At 44.3% G+C, this 19,154-nt stretch overlaps 1 protein-coding gene across 8 annotated transcripts in view; it reads right to left on the bottom strand.

The window, feature by feature from the left end:
• Window positions 1-19,154, bottom strand: part of SYNJ1 (synaptojanin 1) — an 88,184-nt gene that overhangs the window by 20,541 nt on the left and 48,489 nt on the right. For 6 of the 8 annotated variants that reach the window (XM_075854527.1, XM_075854533.1, XM_075854532.1 and 3 more), the window contains 14 exons: window positions 18,636-18,827; window positions 15,801-15,885; window positions 15,175-15,315; window positions 14,418-14,610; window positions 14,158-14,316; window positions 12,102-12,258; window positions 10,402-10,519; window positions 10,103-10,318; window positions 8,857-8,935; window positions 7,859-8,021; window positions 5,463-5,678; window positions 3,721-3,858; window positions 875-913; window positions 31-78 (listed from right to left, as the gene is read on the bottom strand). In XM_075854527.1, the coding sequence (XP_075710642.1) occupies window positions 31-78; window positions 875-913; window positions 3,721-3,858; window positions 5,463-5,678; window positions 7,859-8,021; window positions 8,857-8,935; window positions 10,103-10,318; window positions 10,402-10,519; window positions 12,102-12,258; window positions 14,158-14,316; window positions 14,418-14,610; window positions 15,175-15,315; window positions 15,801-15,885; window positions 18,636-18,827 (1,944 nt within the window). The remainder of the gene's footprint in view (window positions 1-30; window positions 79-874; window positions 914-3,720; window positions 3,859-5,462; window positions 5,679-7,858; window positions 8,022-8,856; window positions 8,936-10,102; window positions 10,319-10,401; window positions 10,520-12,101; window positions 12,259-14,157; window positions 14,317-14,417; window positions 14,611-15,174; window positions 15,316-15,800; window positions 15,886-18,635; window positions 18,828-19,154) is intronic. The other 2 variants (XM_075854530.1, XM_075854531.1) reach the window with 2 other exon arrangements.

Here is a 19,154-nt window from a genome sequence, read left to right as displayed (position 1 = left end):
ATGCAGTCCGCAGTATGGCGGTCAATTTACCTTCCGCATCTCTGCGAGCGACCCCCGGGCTGGGAGGAGCACCCGCACCTTGTTAAAGAGAGAAAAAACACTAAAGATTGTAGAGACCAAAACAGGAGAACATTGACAGACAGGTGACAGGGAAGACGGCATCAAGCACGGAGGCACAACAACCAGCGTCCTATTGTACAATGTGTGCGCTTAGCAGTGCAGTGGGTTTTTGAACTCTGGGTCTTGTAGCGGTGGTATGTTCTGGTGCTGTATATTCGGAATACATTGCTGCTTTTAAAGCATTAACCCCCAAATATAAACATTAACTGGGATTTACATGTGATTTTATTAATTGTTTTCCACTTTTTTCAGGAAAGCTGGGTGACCACCAATATAGCCGCCATCACTGTCACCAACCTTTTCTTTAGTCCTGATTGGCAAATCTGTGCCATGAGGGAGCAGTGTGTTCACCAGAGTTGCCGATCAGGATTTTGTGAAAGCTGGGTGACAACCTTAGGTTGCGGGAAGTTCTTGGTAAGGTCACGGGCCTTGTGACGGGATTGTCTGCGATCTTGAGGTCATGTTGGTGTAATCCTGCAACTTTACTGCATATTAGGGAAAGTGCCAAAATGTTAATGGCACCTTCGTGTTCTAGAGGGAAAATGTGTGACCTGTACTATGTCATCCATGATGATGTGTCTGGGTGGTGTACTGAACTATGCCCATGAATATTGTACAGCTGACATGACATGATGGGACGGGAGATACACAGTAACAACACTACATGAATGTGGAAGGAAAGGGAGAGGAAATGTAAACTGGACAGGTGCCCAATTTACATTCAGCACAGGAGACAAATGGACGCTACTATTACCTCCAATCTCTTTCCTAGCTGGCGCAGGGCTTCTAGCACCTTAACATGGCACATGGAGAGCAGCAGAAAGTAGAACAGAGAGTGAATGATCAGTGTGATGTATCGCTGGCAGCACTGTAGTCCGGGCATGGTTCCGACATTCGAGACACGCACAGCTCTGCCTATAGTGTGCGTCATACAGCTCGTGTACCATACAACCATTATCTAAATACTGTCCAATGTAATCTGGAGCCAAAACATGGCATACATATCAGGGCATACAATGATGTGCAGCCATGTAAGAGTGGTCTCAGGATAGACATCGCTGGCATATCACTACGTTTTGCCACCAATGGTCGACTGACAGGGTCCGATTTTGGTGACCACTGCCAATCACTAAAACAAAGTGGAAGCGTTGCTCGGAAAGCACTGACAGTTACTCTTGTGGCTTTGCCACCAATGTGTACCCCGAGACAACCTCTTTAACGGAGAGACGTCACGTATGTGGAAGATGCGGTGTAAGGCCCCATGCACACGACCGTGCCCGCAATCACGGCCCGCGATTGCGGGCACGGCCGGCCGCTGACTGACAGCCGCATTTTCGGGCCGTGCTCCCATACAAAGTATGGGAGCACGGCCCGCAAAATGCGAAAGAACGGACATGTTCCATAATTCCCGGAACATTTCCACGGCACTGACACCCTTCCGTAGTGCTACGGAAAGGTGTCAGTGTTCAATGAAAGTGAATGGCTCCGTTTTTGCGGACCGCAATTGCGGTCCGCAAAAACTGAGGTATTTTGCTGTCGTGTGCATGGGGCCTGACCCTCACATAACCCAGATCCACGAAGACATTTTAACTTTAACTAAAGGAAAGAGAAATCGATTAGGACATAATCACCTGTTGTAGTCGTTTCCAAAATACTTAGGAAATAAAGATATCATACTAAATAAACCAAAAGTTTTATTTTATTTTGAACAAGTTTTGAATTGGGTTTCAATAAAAAAAAAAAAATGTTTAACTTTGAGATGCAGCTTTGATGTATCCTGGATACATAGAGCCTCTTTAACTGCAAGATAAAGCTTCTGTCACCAGATTCTCAAATCCCTATCTCCTATTGCATGTGATCGGCGCTGCAATGTAGAGAACAGTAACGTTTTGTTTTTTAAAAAAACGTTCATTTTTGGCCAAGTTATGAGCTATTTTATATATATGCAAATCAGGTTTGAAATGGACAACTGGGCGTTTTTTTTCGTTATGTCCAACTGGGCGTGTATTGTGTTTTTAACTGGGCGTGTATTGTGTTTTTAACTGGGCGTGTTTACATGTATGACGCTGACCAATCAGTGACCAGTCAGCAGCATACACTCCTCTCCATTCATTTACACAGCAGCGATGTGCAGCCACATACACAGAGATTAACGTTAATCAAGTGTCCTGATAATGAATACACATGACCTCCAGCCTGGACGTCATGTGTATTCAGAATCCTGACACTTCTGAATCTTTTCTGTGAGATTTGCAGCAAGGGAAACGAAATCTCGTTTATCTCCGAAATCTCGCGAGATTTCGTTTCCCGTGCTAGAAATCTGAAAGAAAGGATTCAGAAGTGTCAGGATTCTGAATACACATGACGTCGCGGCTGGATGGTCATGTGTATTCATTATCAGGACACTTGATTAACGTTAATCTCTGTGTATGTGGCTGCACATCGCTGCTGTGTAAATCAATGGAGATGAGTGTATGATGCTGACGGGTCACTGATTGGTCAGCGTCATACACGTAAACACGCCCAGTTAAAAACACAATACACGCCCAGTTAAAAACACAATACACGCCCAGTTAAAAACACAATACACGCCCAGTTAAAAACACAATACACGCCCAGTTGGCCATAACGAAAAAAAACAAAACGCCCAGTTGTCCATTTCAAACCTCATTTGCATAAATATAAAATAGCTCATAACTTGGCCAAAAATAAACGTTTAAAAAAAAACAAAACACGTTACTGTTATCTACATTGCAGCGCCGATCACATGCAATAGGAGATAGGGGTTTCAGAATCTGGTGACAGAGCCTCTTTAAAGCCGAATCAGTCAGGTTAGCGGGACTGACTGCTTTGGTGAGCTCTGGTCCAGACCACGTAGGTGTGGTCGATAATAGCTGGAGGGTGCGCTCACCCAAGCGGTCAGTTCCACGGACCTGACTGATTCATCTTTGACCGCAAGATGCAGCTATGTATCCACGATACTTAGAAGCAGTATCTCAAAATGTTCATTTATTAATTTTTTTAAATAAAATCCAATTCAAAAGTTGTTCAAAATAAAATCAAGCATTGATTTAAAAAATAAAAAAAATTGCAGTGGTCAGAGGTTGGAGAACACGGCTTGTTGAAGTTAGATGTTCTGTCACCACATTATAAATGCTCTATCCCCTACATAATATGATCGGCGCTGGAATGTAGATAACAGTGGTTTTTATTTAGAAAAAAACGATCAATTTTGAGCAAGTTATGACCTATATTAGATTTATACTAATGAGTTTCTTAATGGCCAACTGGGCGTGTTTTTACTTTTGACCAAGTGGGCGTTGTAAACAGAAGTGTATGACGCTGACCAATCAGTGACCAATCAGCGTCATACACTTCTCTCCATTCATGTAATCCGCACAGCGTGTGCAGTCACTTACACCCACATTAACGTTCCTGAAGTGATGTCTATTCACTCTCAAGACACTTCAGGAACGTTAATGTGTGTCACTTGCCGTCATTTACAGCGTCATCTCGAGTAAGTGACACACACGCAAAGGGTTGTCAATCATTGCATTGCTTACATTTGCTTATATCAGCAGACACAGAGTTAACGCTTACCTGATGGAGGTGGTGGACGCTGTGGGGGTGCTGGACGTGCCGGTGGGGCACCCGGTCTCGGAGGGGGTGCTCGTTTAGGTTCAAGAGTCAGAGATTGAGCTTCCTTTAGTACTACTGGCTGGAGGTCCACTGGAGATCCTATTACAAACATAGGTATATAAGAACTGCTATATTCCAGCATGCAGTTCCACGTAAGCAGTATACACTGTGTGGTATTCTGTTATACAACGTTGTCCAGCATGCTCTGCTACCACTCACTAGATATCGGCCTTTATTTTTGAAGATGTAACTTTTCCATAAAAACCCACTTCTGTATAAAGTTACTCGGTCCGATTAGGATTTCCTCTTCAAAATGTCACGGCTTTCATTTTATACATTTTTTAAAGATATGTTTCGTTTTTAGCTATGCACCAAAATGTTAAACAGATTTTGTCAATAACGGTAAAATAGTGAAGTGATTTCAGCAAATAAATAATTTTTTAAGTTTGTATAACGGAAAGTTATAATTGTTCTAATATTTCAAGATCTCTGCTTGCTGTCATTCAATAGGAACCTTCATGGTTTACTTCCTGGTAATATAAAAATCTGTCCTGGTCATGTAATGGACACACAACGGCATGGCTTGTTTGGTTGTGTTCATGGATTGCGGTCAATTTGCGTTTTAATCTGCTATAATCATGCTGAAGTTGCGTGATTTTGCATAGCTCCTGGCTAAAAAACCCCAAAAAAACACGATGACTGCAATATGTGAACACAGTCTTTATAGTTTGTGTCTTGTGAGCCATGCACCTGTGTGTCAATCACTTGACTAGGATAGACTTATCTACCAAAAAGGCTTTAGTTCAATGACAACAAGCAAAGATCTTGAAAAACCGTAAGGAATGGTTACAGAATATATTGACAAATTTGGCAACTTCTAATTATAAAAAACTGAAACGGAAATCCCCTTTAATATAGTTTCCGCTAAAATTGCTACAGAGAAGCAAATATTCGTAAATGAGTGTACTATGGGGACACAGGACGCCAAAAGATTTCTGGTAGTTGGATTGTGAGGTGACAGGAATCTAATATGTAGGAGTGCAGACGCTACAGACCACAGGAGAGGTGACAACACGACAGTCATAATGTCCTGACAAGACAAGGACATATTGGGGGAGATGTATCAAAACGGGTGCAAAATGAAAAGTGGAGTAGTTGCCCATAGCAACCAATCAGATTGTTTCTTACAGTTCTAAAGGGCCTCAGCAACCAATAAGGTTCAAGCTTTTGTTTTTCAATGTGCAACTACTCCAATCAGGTTCAAGCTCTCATTTTTTCAGAGGCCCTTTTGAAAATGAAAGAAGCAATCTGATTGGTTGTTATGGCAACTGCTTGACATTTCCTTTGATAGATCTCCTATATTGTTTTCTTGAGACTTCGGCTTGCACTTTCATGTGATGTATTATATGGGAGGTCTACAAATTCTCTACATCAATAAAAAATAAATATAAAAATCACAAAAACACAGATTATATCCTCATTTTTATTCGTGCAAAATGTCTCCAAAGAAAAGGTGGAGATGCAGCTCAAAGCAACAGACTAGATTACAGCTGCTATTTTGTCCTGCCAAGTTTACAAAAAGGAAAATATAAATTATTTCAGAACAGCCCCAATGGGTAATATTTATAACGCAGCCGAATTTTTATAACCAAATTGGGAAATGACAGTCACCTCATATAAAGCTCCAGTCTATGGTAACATACCTTGAGATGAGAAAACTGGGGGTCCCGGTGTCTTTGCAGGTGCACGGCTTGGACGTACAGGCAGAGCAGGAGGCGGCCCCTCTGGCATGGTGGGTGAGGGGCATGGACTTGAACGAGGAGAGGAGCCGGGGGATGACCCCATAGTGGAACATGACGACAGCTGTAGATGCTGAGGAAGTATTTCCTCCACTTCTGCACTGTAGTCGTCCACATCACCTGTAGGATGGACAGACAACTGCTCTCAATATCTGGAAACACCATCATAAAATAACACAAAATAGTATACAAAAAAATAAAGTGAACTCCAAAACTATTGGAATCATATGGCTTAGGTTCTGTGTCTATTCGGGGAATAGGTCAGGAAAATCTCCTACATCACATATAACTGTAGCCATCCCCTTGTATTAGAAAGTGTGATAGACGACGCGTTCCGTAAGGCCCTGTTTTGGCGTACATCCAGGCAATTATAGGCTATGGAGAGGTTTGAACATAACCGGTCTTTCCCACATTCCCCCTTAAAAAATGGGGTTCTACACCTCAATACACTGGGGCTTCAGTAGAGCGGCACATCCTGAATGGGCTCTCCTATATGGAGCAAAGGAGCATATTGTATGGCGTGGGTCCTTCCCCACATATGACAAACGGTTCTACCGCTCCGCTACTTCCACCACCTTGATGCAAGGAAGTATAATCTACACAGAATAAGGCCCCATGCCCACTTCAGTTTTTTCCTTCAGGGTGCTAGGCATTTTTCTGACGGCTAGCACACTGACCCATTCATTTCAATGGGGCCATGCACACTTCAGTTTTTTTTGACGGTCCCGTTGCTCCGTTCCGATCCCAAGTAGAGCATGTCCTACTTTGGTCCGAGATTCCGTGACCGTGAGGCCCATGCAAGTCAATGGGGCCGTCAAAAAAAACTGAAGGCACACGGAAGGCATCCGTGTGCCATCCATGTGTGACGGAGCCGTTGCCTAGCAACGGCCGGGCCGAAAAACATAACAGAAATATTACACTAATCAGCAGCCACTTGTCTCCATTAATCACTGATAGAGAAAAGAGGCTGCTGATTAAAAATAAAATATCAGTTCATACTTACCCGGTCGTTGTCTTGGTGACGAGTCCCTCTTCTTCATCCAGTCCGGCCTTACTTTCTGACGTGGCAGCCTGTGATTGGCTGCAGAGGTCGCTGCAGCCTGTGATTGGCTGCAGAGGTCGCTGCAGCCTGTGATTGGCTGCAGAGGTCGCTGCAGCCTGTGATTGGCTGCGGAGGCGGTCACGTGGGATGAAGCGTCATCCCTGGAGGCCGGCCTTCTGACGTGCGTGAACGTCACTACAGCCTGTGATTGGCTGCAGCGGCGACATGGATGAAATGTCATCGCTGGAGGCCGGACAGGAGGAAAGTAAATATGAATTATTTTTTTTATTACATTAAAATTGTATTTTACGAGCGCCGAGCATGGTACTGTCCAGGGTGCTGAAAGAGTTACCGCCAATCAGTGCAGCCCATTAACTCTTTCAGCACCCTGGACAGTACCATGCTCGGCGCACGGAAACGGAAACACGGAGTAAACACGGGAGTGCACACGGAAATCACACGGCTGCTAAAACGGACACACGGATCCGTCAAAAACGGCCGTGAAAACCGTGTCGGAAGTGTGCACGAGGCCTAAACACTAGGAGAATAAGAGATGAAAACATATCCATTGTGACATATCCTAAGAAGGTCTGTATCTGTGCAGCGGTTTCTCCATATCCCATAAGGTGAAATTGTAGTGCAGAACAACATGCTCAACCGCTGCTCCACACGACTCCTCCTTACTGCAGATGTGCTGGGACTTGGGTGTCCCATAATACTGACCGGTCACTAACCTTATTACCCATCGTGTGGATAAGGGGTAAATATGGTTTATGCAAATACCCTGTTTAAGAACTACAGCTACTTGATCTCAGTGACCGGAAACTGCAGGATTTGAATGGCTGCCCATCTCCTGCTGACTACAGACTACATTATACAGCTAAATGGACCGGTCAGCGACTGTTCGGCAGTCAAATAAATGTCTGCGTTGTCCCTATATTCCATTTCAATCATGTCTAGGTCCTTAAGTCCTAGTAGGACATATGGACATCATAGAAGGGGATACTCCACTCAGGTCCCCCCACTTTTTGTGGTGTGGAGGAAGTGGTGCGACCATGTACCAGCTTCCCCTAGTGATAACAGTTGATCGTTGGGGGTTATAGCTGGCGTACCTGTGGCGACCCCTGCTGGGAGACCACCCAGCTAAAGAAGTATACATTAGTCCTTCGTAATATTTGTTTCTGGCAGACAGTAAGCTACGTTATACACATTTAGACATTAGTAAAAATGTTAGATGCAGTGATCTCTGCCTGAGCACCTTCCATGTCGAAGTCAGCAGCGACCTCTACATCTTCTCCCAGCAGCGTGGAGCTTGTAGAGCAAGGCAATGCTACGGTTATCCTCTCTAAACTCATCTCCTCCTCCACCTGCGCTATCCAGTCTGGGTTCTTCAGCTGAACATTCATAGTCTTCCCGAACACCTGTGTTTAACAAGGAATCACACATTACAACCTCAGCTTTAAGATCATTCATTTTGCTAATAGCTTATAAGAATTGCTTGAGGCTTATTTCACATGTTGCACGCGGAGAAGGAGCATCCATTATTCATTTTATAGGACTCTCCCTGCGGATTTAGGAAGTGATCGCTTCATGGCGGCAACATAGGAGATTTCTTTATTGATTCCATATCCAGTATTATAGCAAAGTGGCGGAGAGAACAATACAAATGAGATCCGTCAATAAGGAGAAAACACACAGCGACGAGACAAAGAAACGGCGACCTCAGCATCCGACCAAGATCTGTCAGATGGATCTGCAGCCAAGCGGTGGGTGAGTGCTGGTGTTCCCAGAATGCTTTGCAGCGGTCAGTGAGCCCGTGGCTATGTAGCTGCGGGAAGTTCATAATAGAAAGTGCGTTATGGCTGAACCGGAGCACTTTCTACAAAAGGCTTCACTGACGGAGTCATTTAAAAGGATTTTCCAGTTTTATGTAAATTAAATGTATAATAACCAATTGTTCTATTGTTTTAATATACTTCGTCTTTCAATGCCTCGCCATTTTCAAGATCTTTGTTTGCCGTTCGTGAATGGGAACATTCCTATTTATACGTAGAGGCTGAAAACTTGCCCTGATCAAGCCCAACTGACACAGCGGCTATAGGTTTCCATGGGGCAGATATATGTCTGTTTTGTTACCATATAATGAGCATATGGCAAAATATCTCTATCTCCATCTATCTTTATGCGCCGCGCACTATATACTAGATACAGATCAGAAAATAAGTTGCTTTTAAAGTACACAAAATTTTCATTTACCTCAACACCATCAAGGTTTAGAGCAGCAAGAGCAACACTTCCTTCAAGGAACGTAACCCACATTTTATCCTCGACAAACCTGCAGATGAATAGTTATTACACCATTTATAGTATTCCATTCTGCACAGCAAATTAAAGAGCGCCAAAACCAAATCACTGATCCTTCTAAAGTGTATGGACGAGGGCCGCCACTTCCCATTATGTCTGCTGTAGGCGGAGACAAGGATTCAGCAGGTTACATTTTAGTTTGTTAGACCCGCTGTTCCCACAGGTTATTAGGCCCCCCATATTCCTCCTCTCCCATTAAAATAAACATGCATGCTCAGCTGCACCATGTTGGTCCGGATATAGTCATCGGTCAGACAAATATAAAAGCATTTAGCCGACAGTTATATCATTACGTAAAAAAAAACAAAAAACGTAGTTACACAGACTGACAAGTCCGGCCTCGTTCACATCTGCGTCAGGCTTCCGTTCATGGGTTCTATCAGACCTTTTCGTCAGGGAAACCCATGAGCGGAAACCATAGCTTTCGTTTGCATTACCATTGATTTCAAAAGGTAATACTTCCATTGCAAATGGTTCCGTTTGTCTCCGTTCCATAAGGTTTCAGTTTTTTTTTGGCTGAATCAATAGCGCAGTCGATTACACATCATGGCCTCGGTCATGAATGGACACCATGAAGCATGTGTGAACAGAGCCTTAGAGACCTTTTTTTTGGATTTTAAAGATTAGAGAGCTCAATGTGATACAATTTAATTTGCCTTCAGCCATCACCAGGAGGAGTGGACTAAAGACGGTATAATACAGCGTTAATAAATCCGACTACAGTAAACTCCTATGCTCCCCCTACTGGGGGCTGCAGAAAGCAAGAATTTTATTATTTCACTCTATGGCTGCTTGACAGGAAGCAAGGGGATTCTGAGCCCCGGTTTAAGAAAACATTTACCGTATTTTTCGAACTATAAGTCGCACCCAGGTTTTAGTCAACAAAAAATTGGGAAAAAATTATTTATTACTACAAAGCAAAAAGTAATTTGTAATTTCATAACACACAAACGCAGACATGTGAAAAGCTTTTCTGGGATTAGTTAAAAAAAAAAATTAAATATAATGTAATACCAGACACAACCCATGGACAAGCGTGGCGCGGATTATGGGGGAAAAAAAAAAGACTGAACTCTCAGTTTTGGGTGAGAAATTTCCTTTCAATTCTCGGGTATTTTAATTCTCAGAGAACTCTAACCTTATAAGTATGACTTCTCCGTAGCCTGAAAACTGCTGCAACAACTCATCAATCAGGTTATCATCAAAATAGTTGTCTTGTGGGGATGTGCTGTGTATGGAGACCATAACAGTCCCGTCAGGTGGCCCCTGCGTCGCAACAACCTCCTTATATATCTTCTGTCGCTCTTCGGCCTCCGTTTCGAATATATCTATATCGATCAGTGCAACAACCGGCCTTCAGAACACAAGACAAGCGGTCAGTGAGAAGAATACAAGTATACTGGTTAATAGGAGGTAATAATCTGCTCCCAACATTACCTGTGATCGGAGGTTTTCAACTCTGCTCTGCCATAGTGCAACAGCGTACCTGGATTCCAGGTATAAGGAATGTTTCTCCCTTCTTGTAAACTTGAATTTAGGAGGTCCAAATCTTCAGCTGAAAGTAATGAAAAACATTAGAAATAAGAAAAACATTCCAAAAACGTAAAGGAGTCATCTACCAGACCGATGTCCTCTCTAAGTATAGTGAAAGAAGAGCAATGGCCAAGCTGCAGATTAGAGCATTCCTACATGGTCTTATTAAAGCGAACCTATTAAACCAACTTATTGTCCCCCAAGGTGGACAGAAAAAGTGATCCCCATTCCAGGACTCTTCCCGTACCTTTAAGGCTGGCCATACTTTTCAGATAGATGATCGTCCGGCCAACAGCTATTCCTGCCGACTCCCCCATACACGAGCATGGATGTGGTCTAAATAGGGAGAAGGAGTAAACCTCTTCCAGACTCCACAGGGTAAGTGGCTTAACTCCTTGCACAGAAAGGATTGGGCATGTTGGAATCCACCATGCTCGACCCTTCTCTCCACAGACATCTGCTGTCAGGGAAGAGTCGGGACGCCGCCATACACATTAGATGGTTGGCTGGTCTTTAGGTCTGCAGTGTAGTGTCATGTGACCCCATTTGGCTCTGCTGAATGGCTGAGAGGGCTCACACGGGGAGAAGAATATGTAGAGTTACTTTCCATGTCAAGAAGCGGTTTACTGTACACAGTGCAAACAGACCCTCTAGTTAAAGGGTTATTCCCATCTCATAAAGTAATGGCATAGGATACGCAATCACTTTCTGATCGTTGTGGCTTCAACATCTGCGACCCTTACCAATCTTGACAACTAAGGGACTGCAGCACAGGTTTAGAACTGCATCCATTTCACTATTTTTCCCTGCACAGCGGCACTCCTGGCCACGCGGCTGTGCAGGACTCCACAGCACCGCCCCAGTCACTGCCGCCGAGAGGAGAAAACTTTGAAGAGGATTCAACCCTAACCAGCCCTACAGCCCCTTTATACTCCGGATTAGTGGAGATCCCAGAGGTTTTAACGTTATACCAGGATAGGAGACGGAAAAACCCCTTTAAGGGTATGTTCACACGCACTGTTTTCAGACGTAATTCGGGCGTTTTACGCCTCGAATTACGCCTGAAAAAACGGATCCATTACACCTACAAACATATGCCCATTGCCTGCAATGGGAATTACGATGTTCTCTTCCCACGAGCCTTTATTTTACGCGTCGCTGTCAAAATACGGCGCGTAAAATGACGGCGCGTCAAAAGACTTCTTGGGACATTTTTGGAGGCGTTTTTCATTGACTCCATTGGAAAAACAGCTAAAAAAATGTCCGTAAAAAATGCAGCAAAAAACGCGAGTTGCTACAAAAACGTCTCAAAATCAGGAGCGGTTTTCGCCAGAAACCAGCTCTGTATTTTCAGACGTTTTTGGTCGCTGTGTGTGAACATAGCCTAAGAGTTATCAGAGTATCTTACAGACGTGACAAAGATAAAGCGGCTGTTCAGGTCTCCAGGGAGTCAGCAGCTGTATCCACCGCTTCTGCCAGCCCATTACCTGCATAGTGAATGTTGTGACACGTCCCATTTACATGATGCAGCCAGAAGACGTCACATATGTAATGCTAAGCAACTCTGATGACTGTATATCGAAAAGAGATGACACACTAAATACCTGATCTGTCAAAGGGCCATTTTCTTCTCTTCCAGAGAATCCGATCTGTCCAGGCAGGGGTCCGACACTTTTCACTTGTGTCATAATCGTCAGAGAACAGGTCATATTTATAGGTGGGGGCAAAATTTACTTTTCCTTCTAGGAAACCCCGGAATACCTAAGAGAAAATGCTACGTGTCACGCTTGATCCAAAACGATGTACAAAAAAACCAAAGCAAAGCTGGATGGCGAGGAGAAGATCATCCACGAGATACGGGAACAGGTTATAATTCACTATGTGTTAGACAGAACGCAGCAGGTGTGCACAGGTCGTCCAACCATGACTGACCAGGCAGAGAACAACAACCTAAGTCATTGATATTAGAGGCGGCTCCCGGATATATCACTACGGCTCAACTGGAAGGATTCGAGAGAAAATGGGACAGATTTATTATTACTTTCCTAAACAGCTTAAAACTAGACCAGGCAGAAGACGCGTCAAATTTATTACATTGGCACAGTGGAAATTTGGCGGATCTTGCTGGACAGGTTAGACACTTCTTCCTTCTTACGCCACCTATTGGTTGGCTTACTTTAGACTGATATTTAGCAATTTTGGGATTTTTTTAAGCCACACCCCTTTTAACAAGGACACGCCCCTTTCCTATACACTTTCAAAACGGTCCAGTGTGGCACAGAAAGTGTCCAAAACATAAACCTGGAGCAAGGCAGGTACGCAAGTTTTTTGGCGCAAATTGAGCGCATTTAGCTCGGAACGATACTGCTTCTAAGTATACAGGACACATAGAAGCTGGATCTTAAAATGTAGATAAAAATGGTCTACAATCAGTTAAAAAATTGATTTCAAGAACAAACAAACTAGTAAAATTAAAGATCCTCGACAGTTCCATCCAGTGGACAGATTGTCAAATAAGCAGCAGTCTCTGATTCTGCGGTGGGAGGATCCGATTTAATGCAAAGTTGTTTTTTATTTTGTAAGGTAATTATATTTTATGTAAAAAAGGAGGACAACCATCTCTATAAACCCTATAAAGACGTCGCAGAGGTTAGCCAGAGTGGAGAGCCGCTTCATGGAGAGGATTCGGCTTGACCATGTACTATATTACAGTCCTGCATTCATTTGAAGGGACGCCTTGTAGAAGAACTTCTCAAATCCCCTTGGTGGTAACAGCGGAGCCCTGGGAGGGGGTTTCAGATACCGGATGGGACAACCCTTTATTCATTGTATAACAAAACAATTCTGCAACTTGTACTTCACATTGATCTTTGTCTGTTTTTACATCCAGAGATTGAAAGCCTATTCTGTTTATGTGCTGATCACACAGGTGCATGGTCCGTTACAGTGTATCAGAGCGCTCTTTAAATTAGCCCTGCACCTATGTTAATTGGACATTACGGCAGCCTCTGGGTATGTTCACACGCTAAAGAAAAAACAGCTGTAAAATACGGAGTGGTTTTCCAGGGAAAACAGCCTCTGATTGTCAGCCGTTTCTCAAACCAGAAAACTTTTTTTTGCGGCCGTTTTTTAAGCGGTTTTTCTATTGACCATAAAAAAAAACGCCCCAAAAAACAGCTCAAGAAGCCTGCACTTCTTTTTACAGGGAGTTTCTTTACGTGCCGTTTCTTCAAACGGCCGTGTAAAAAAACTGCCCCTTCGGAACAAAACGCCGCTTTTCCCATTAAAATCAATGGACAGGTGTTTGGAGGCTTTCAGCTTCTGTTCTTTCAGCCGTTTTTTAAGAGAGTTTACGGCCTTGAAAAACGTCTGAAAATAAGCAGTGTGAACATAGCCTAAGATGTTTGAAAGTTTGGAAGAATTGAAACACAAAGTATTTTGGAACTTGCAGAACTTTATTATGCAATGAATATGCGTTATTTACATAGTAGAGTTATTTGCAGGGCATGGAAAATAAGACTTGGTTTGCACAAGTGCTAAAAATGCATAAGCAAAACGCATCTATTAGACAGCGCCATTATAGCATACGCTGTTCTAGAGATAACCAAGCCCAATGCCACATGGAGTGGATAGAATATACAATCATATTGACTTTCATACCTGTCCACCATTCTTCTGGTTAATCAACTGATCTCCAACAACGAGAGAATCCCAGTTCTGACTCCTAATCAGCTCTTTGACCTCTTCGTTCGGTAGGTCAATGCGATAGTTAAAATCTCCACACCAGAAGACGTAGTCGTGAGAAAACAACATTCTCCCCTGGAGGAAACGACAACACCAGTCACATTCTAAGACAATGCTAATCCTGCACAACGTGGACTGGACCTTCAGAAGGTGAAGGAGGTCAGGCCGGCCCTTACCATCGGAAAGCTAAGCTTGCGGGCAATTTCATGATAATCCTCATTCCTCTCTTTTACTTGGGACTGCCCAGCTGCAAAGTGACTGCAGACAAAGCAGAGGCTGGTGGTATGGAACAACATCCTGATGGCCACTGCGCCTTTGTTCCCCGTGGCTCCCCCCATACCGGTCTTCACTGTGTCTACAGCAACATCCCTGTAATAGAAAGGCAAAACATGAAGAAGTAGTGGTCAGGTTAAAGGGGAGGACTAGTTTAGAAAAACCATTTCAATACACCTTTTTAGGGTATTCTGAGTTAATAGAGGGGGGGTCCCTTGTTCAAGAACCTGAACTCTTGGCCAGAGTGGAGAGCGCTTACGATGAGTGTCTCTTGCTCTGGAGGACCGGTCCGATCCTGCATTACACAGACAGCCCATCGATAGGAATGTACACTGTGTAATGCTTCATTTCACCTGTGGTGGCGCTGCAGGGAAATGGAACACGCAGGCTAGATTCGCACGAACAGGTCTGTTTTGCATCCGCAGAAAACGCAGTGTTTATCCTGAATTACAGTTCCGTGCGGCATCAATTTTTACAACGTCCGTGTGGATCTGGCCTTACTGCCAGGTTTCCTCACAAATTACAGCGGTTTACTGGGGGTCCTGGCAGGGGGACACTTTGATCTGCTTAGGCCAAGGATCTCGATGAACAAGTAGGGATTGTCCAAAGCGGAGAACTCCTTTAAACTACTGACCTGTGAAACAGATAATGACGACTGACCTGATAAAAGGGGCGTGCTGGGGTCTTATGAAAAGGAAGAGACAGACGCCAACCAGCTGCTCCGAAGCCAAGAGAACATACTTATTATCCCTGGAGATGGTCTTCTGGAGCTCCACAGCCCACAACTTCTGGTTGGTTGTGCTGTAGAAACAGATATATAGTTACTATCCGGAGAGAAGAATATTGTCATATTGTGATCAAGAACCAGGTTAGAAAACCTAAAGCACATAATGATTGACCATACAGAAAATTCCTTTAACCCAGACCGGATAGGAGCCACGTGACCAGATATTCTGGAGAATCAGACTGTCCGAGAAAACATATAAAAGTCACTTGTATAGAAAGCCCAAAATAAAACATTACACACTACATGTTATGATAATTTTTTTAGTTAGGGGAATTTGCCTCTTCTCAGTCGTCTGCGAAATTCTAAATGATATTTCCGTTCGGTGGTTGATAATCCGGCACTTTTTCTGACTTCCAGTATTAGATGCCAGATTAAAAGGCATTTCCCACTTTGGGTTCAATTCCAGACATAATAGGGCACATGTATTATTCAGTCTAGGATTTAAAAAAAAAAAAAAAATAGCGCCAGTATATAAGAAACACACAATGGTTGCGCTCACCTGGCGTTGACAATGTTCCCGGCATTCAATTCCACCATCTCCTCAAACCCGATGGCAAATATATCAATTGGTTTGCTTCTTCTATCTAAAAACAAACAGACCTTTAGATTAACTGTTTGGGTCAGTTCACACAGTGTTTTTTGGCGCTGTTTGACAAGGAAACCGCGTTGGGATAAGCACCAAAAATTACCACCTGACCGATTTCAATAGCGGGCAGAGGCGGTTTTGTTTTCCTGGGCGGCTTTTGACCGGTGACAGAAAAAAAAAAAAAAAAAGTGGCATGCTTTTGGAGTGGTTTCCATCTCTGACCTTAATAAAAATAATGCACCGCTCGTTTGAAGAAGCAAAAACCGCTGCGGAAGAGCATTAAACAAAAAAAACGCTTGCATTTCAAAATCTGCGTCAAAAATCCTGAAGATTCCCCTTCGGGAATTTCTCTGTACAATGAAAAAAGTTGAAGCATAATACACAATAACTGAATAAAAAATGGTGTCAAATGTACAAGTAAAACTGGAACCAATTTAACTAAAAAAAAAAATTATATATTTCGCCACTGAGACCACAAGAGGGATATGAGAGGCTGAAGAGAACATTGCAGGACCGATGGGAACACCGAGATAAATATAAAATCACAAAGTCTGACCCCGGACAGGAGAGAAATGAAACCGGTCAACGGGCAGCTGCTCAATGGCGGTCAACGGGCAGCTGCTCAATGGCGGTCAACGGGCAGCTGCTCAATGGCGGTCAACGGGCAGCTGCTCAATGGCGGTCAACGGGCAGCTGCTCAATGGCGGTCAACGGGCAGCTGCTCAATGGCGGTCAACGGGCAGCTGCTCAATGGCGGTCAACGGGCAGCTGCTCAATGGCGGTCAACGGGCAGCTGCTCAATGGCGGTCAACGGGCAGCTGCTCAATGGCGGTCAACGGGCAGCTGCTCAATGGCGGTCAACGGGCAGCTGCTCAATGGCGGTCAACGGGCAGCTGCTCAATGGCGGTCAACGGGCAGCTGCTCAATGGCGGTCAACGGGCAGCTGCTCAATGGCGGTCAACGGGCAGCTGCTCAATGGCGGTCAACGGGCAGCTGCTCAATGGCGGTCAACGGGCAGCTGCTCAATGGCGGTCAACGGGCAGCTGCTCAATGGCGGTCAACGGGCAGCTGCTCAATGGCGGTCAACGGGCAGCTGCTCCTCCCGGGCATCCCGCACACGCCCAGCGTGCATTTGTTTTCAATAGGGAGAGGAAAATAAGCAGACGTCAGTTCTCCGGCAGCAGTTTGTCTCCCGCGTATTAGATTTAGGTCGGTCATTCTTAAAGTTCGAGTCTTCATTACGTGTCGTGCGTATTATGTTGTATACTGCATTTCGGGGATGTTAAAATCCAACATGTCAGGGGAGAGAAAGATCAGGCATCAGCTATCGGGACAACCCCATACACATTAGATTTTAGGCCGGTCCCAACGAAATAAGCAGGTTTTGCCAACTTTCCTGTAATATTAGATACCCTAAGGCCCTGTTCACACAGTTTTTTGGAGGCAGAAAAAAAAAATAGCCTCAGAATTCCTTCAGATTTTGAACTGCCTGCACGTATTTTTCTGCGTTTTTTCGCCAGCAACCATTGAAACTAATGCAAGGACTGCAGGCAAAAAACGCTCCGAAGCAAGCGTCGCAGGTTTTTTCTGCCTCCCATTGATTTCAATGGGAGGTCGGAGGTAGAGAATGCGGCAGGAAAGGACATGCCGCTTTTTTCCCCGAAAGCAGCCTAAAGCCATCCCGGAAAAAAACTGCCTCTGCCTCCCACCAAAATCGATATGGTGGGGGATTTCGGACATTTTTCGCACTGATTCTGCGTCGAAACAGCACCATAAATTTTTTTTTAAGTTCTAGTACTTTTGCACAATAAAAACAAAAAAAAATACAATTGTAGTTATTTTGGTTTTGACACATTCACACTAAGGGTATATTCACACGGCTATTGTCAGCCATTCTTCGGGCCGTAAACGTCCCACAAAATGGCTGAAAAATCTGAGGCAGAACGCCCACAAACATCTGCCCATTGATTTCAATGGGAAATCCAGCGCTGTTCCGACAGGCAGGTTTTTTACGCCTCATTTTCCAAAGACGGCGCGTAAAAAAAACGCCCAATAAAAGCAAGTGCATGTCACTTCTCGAGCCATTTTTCATTGACTCAATAGAAATACAGCTCCAAAAACGGCCGTGCAAAAAACGCTAGTTTGATTAAATATGATCTGTTACGCCTCACAGCTCGAACGCAGTGAATCCATTATCGAATGGAGCGGAAGTTGAGCACGGGGGGCGGCCAGTCCATTCAAAGTCTATACAAATGATAGAAGCAGTGGAGTTCAGCGCTTGTCTATGTCAGTCAGTCCCATAGGCATTGAATGGACTGGCGAGTCCATGCTTGACCGCTGCTACATTCAATCTCCTCCTCCCTGCAGGATTGTCGTGGGGAAAAAGGGGGTTTGGGACCCAATTTCTTGCAATCAGTGGGGGTTTCAGCACTGGGGGCCCCCAGTGATCAAAAAATTATCAGGTGATAATGGTAGTTTCTAGGAATACCCCTTTAAGGCGGAAAATAGGCTGGACCTTAAAGGGTCAAAATTAGTACAAAGTATAGCAAAATATTAAAAACGGTTTGTGTTAAAAGAGCAACTTCACGTTTTATTTTACCCCCCCCCCTCCCCTCCATTTGTACATCGGTGTTTCAGTGGGGCGCGGTGTGCAGAAATACTTGCTGTAAGATTCAGATCTGTCAAGGTAATATTGGGGTGAATGGCTGCGGGTGTGTGTGTACTTCATTAAATTACGTCCTCAGTTACCCTGGAATTCCTGGACTCCGGCAATTTTTGGAGCGTCCAGCAGCCAGTCCGTCAGCGTCTGATTCTTAAAAGCGATGCTTCGGAACTGCTTCCCGCCATTCACGTTCCAGGTCCCAGTACAGATCCGGATTTTCCTGGGCTTGGCGTACCTGTAATAGTTCTCACACATGCTCCGTAACACTCTCGGAGACGCTACAAGAAACAAGGCAATATACAGTCAGCCGCGATACGCGGAGCGGCTGGTGGAAATACACGCATGCGGTCACACAAGTTAAAGGGGAGTTCTGGGCCACCTTAACAAATATTTACTGTAGAAATGGCTGTATGTGTTCACACTCTGCAGATCTTGGGACGGTGACTCATCGTCACTCACGTATTTAACTAGCGCCACATACACATCATCAATGGGGGAGAACCGAAGTAAAACACTGCGTGGCCGTGATCTGCGTTCGATGGCTGGATTGGTAGATTGCAAAGTGTGAGAACATACCCTAAACTTTATAGTGTTTCAAAGAAAAC

This window comes from Rhinoderma darwinii, chromosome 2 (assembly GCF_050947455.1).
Source record: "Rhinoderma darwinii isolate aRhiDar2 chromosome 2, aRhiDar2.hap1, whole genome shotgun sequence".
Classification (NCBI taxonomy): domain Eukaryota; kingdom Metazoa; phylum Chordata; class Amphibia; order Anura; family Rhinodermatidae; genus Rhinoderma; species Rhinoderma darwinii.
This window is presented reverse-complemented; position numbering and strand designations above follow the sequence as displayed.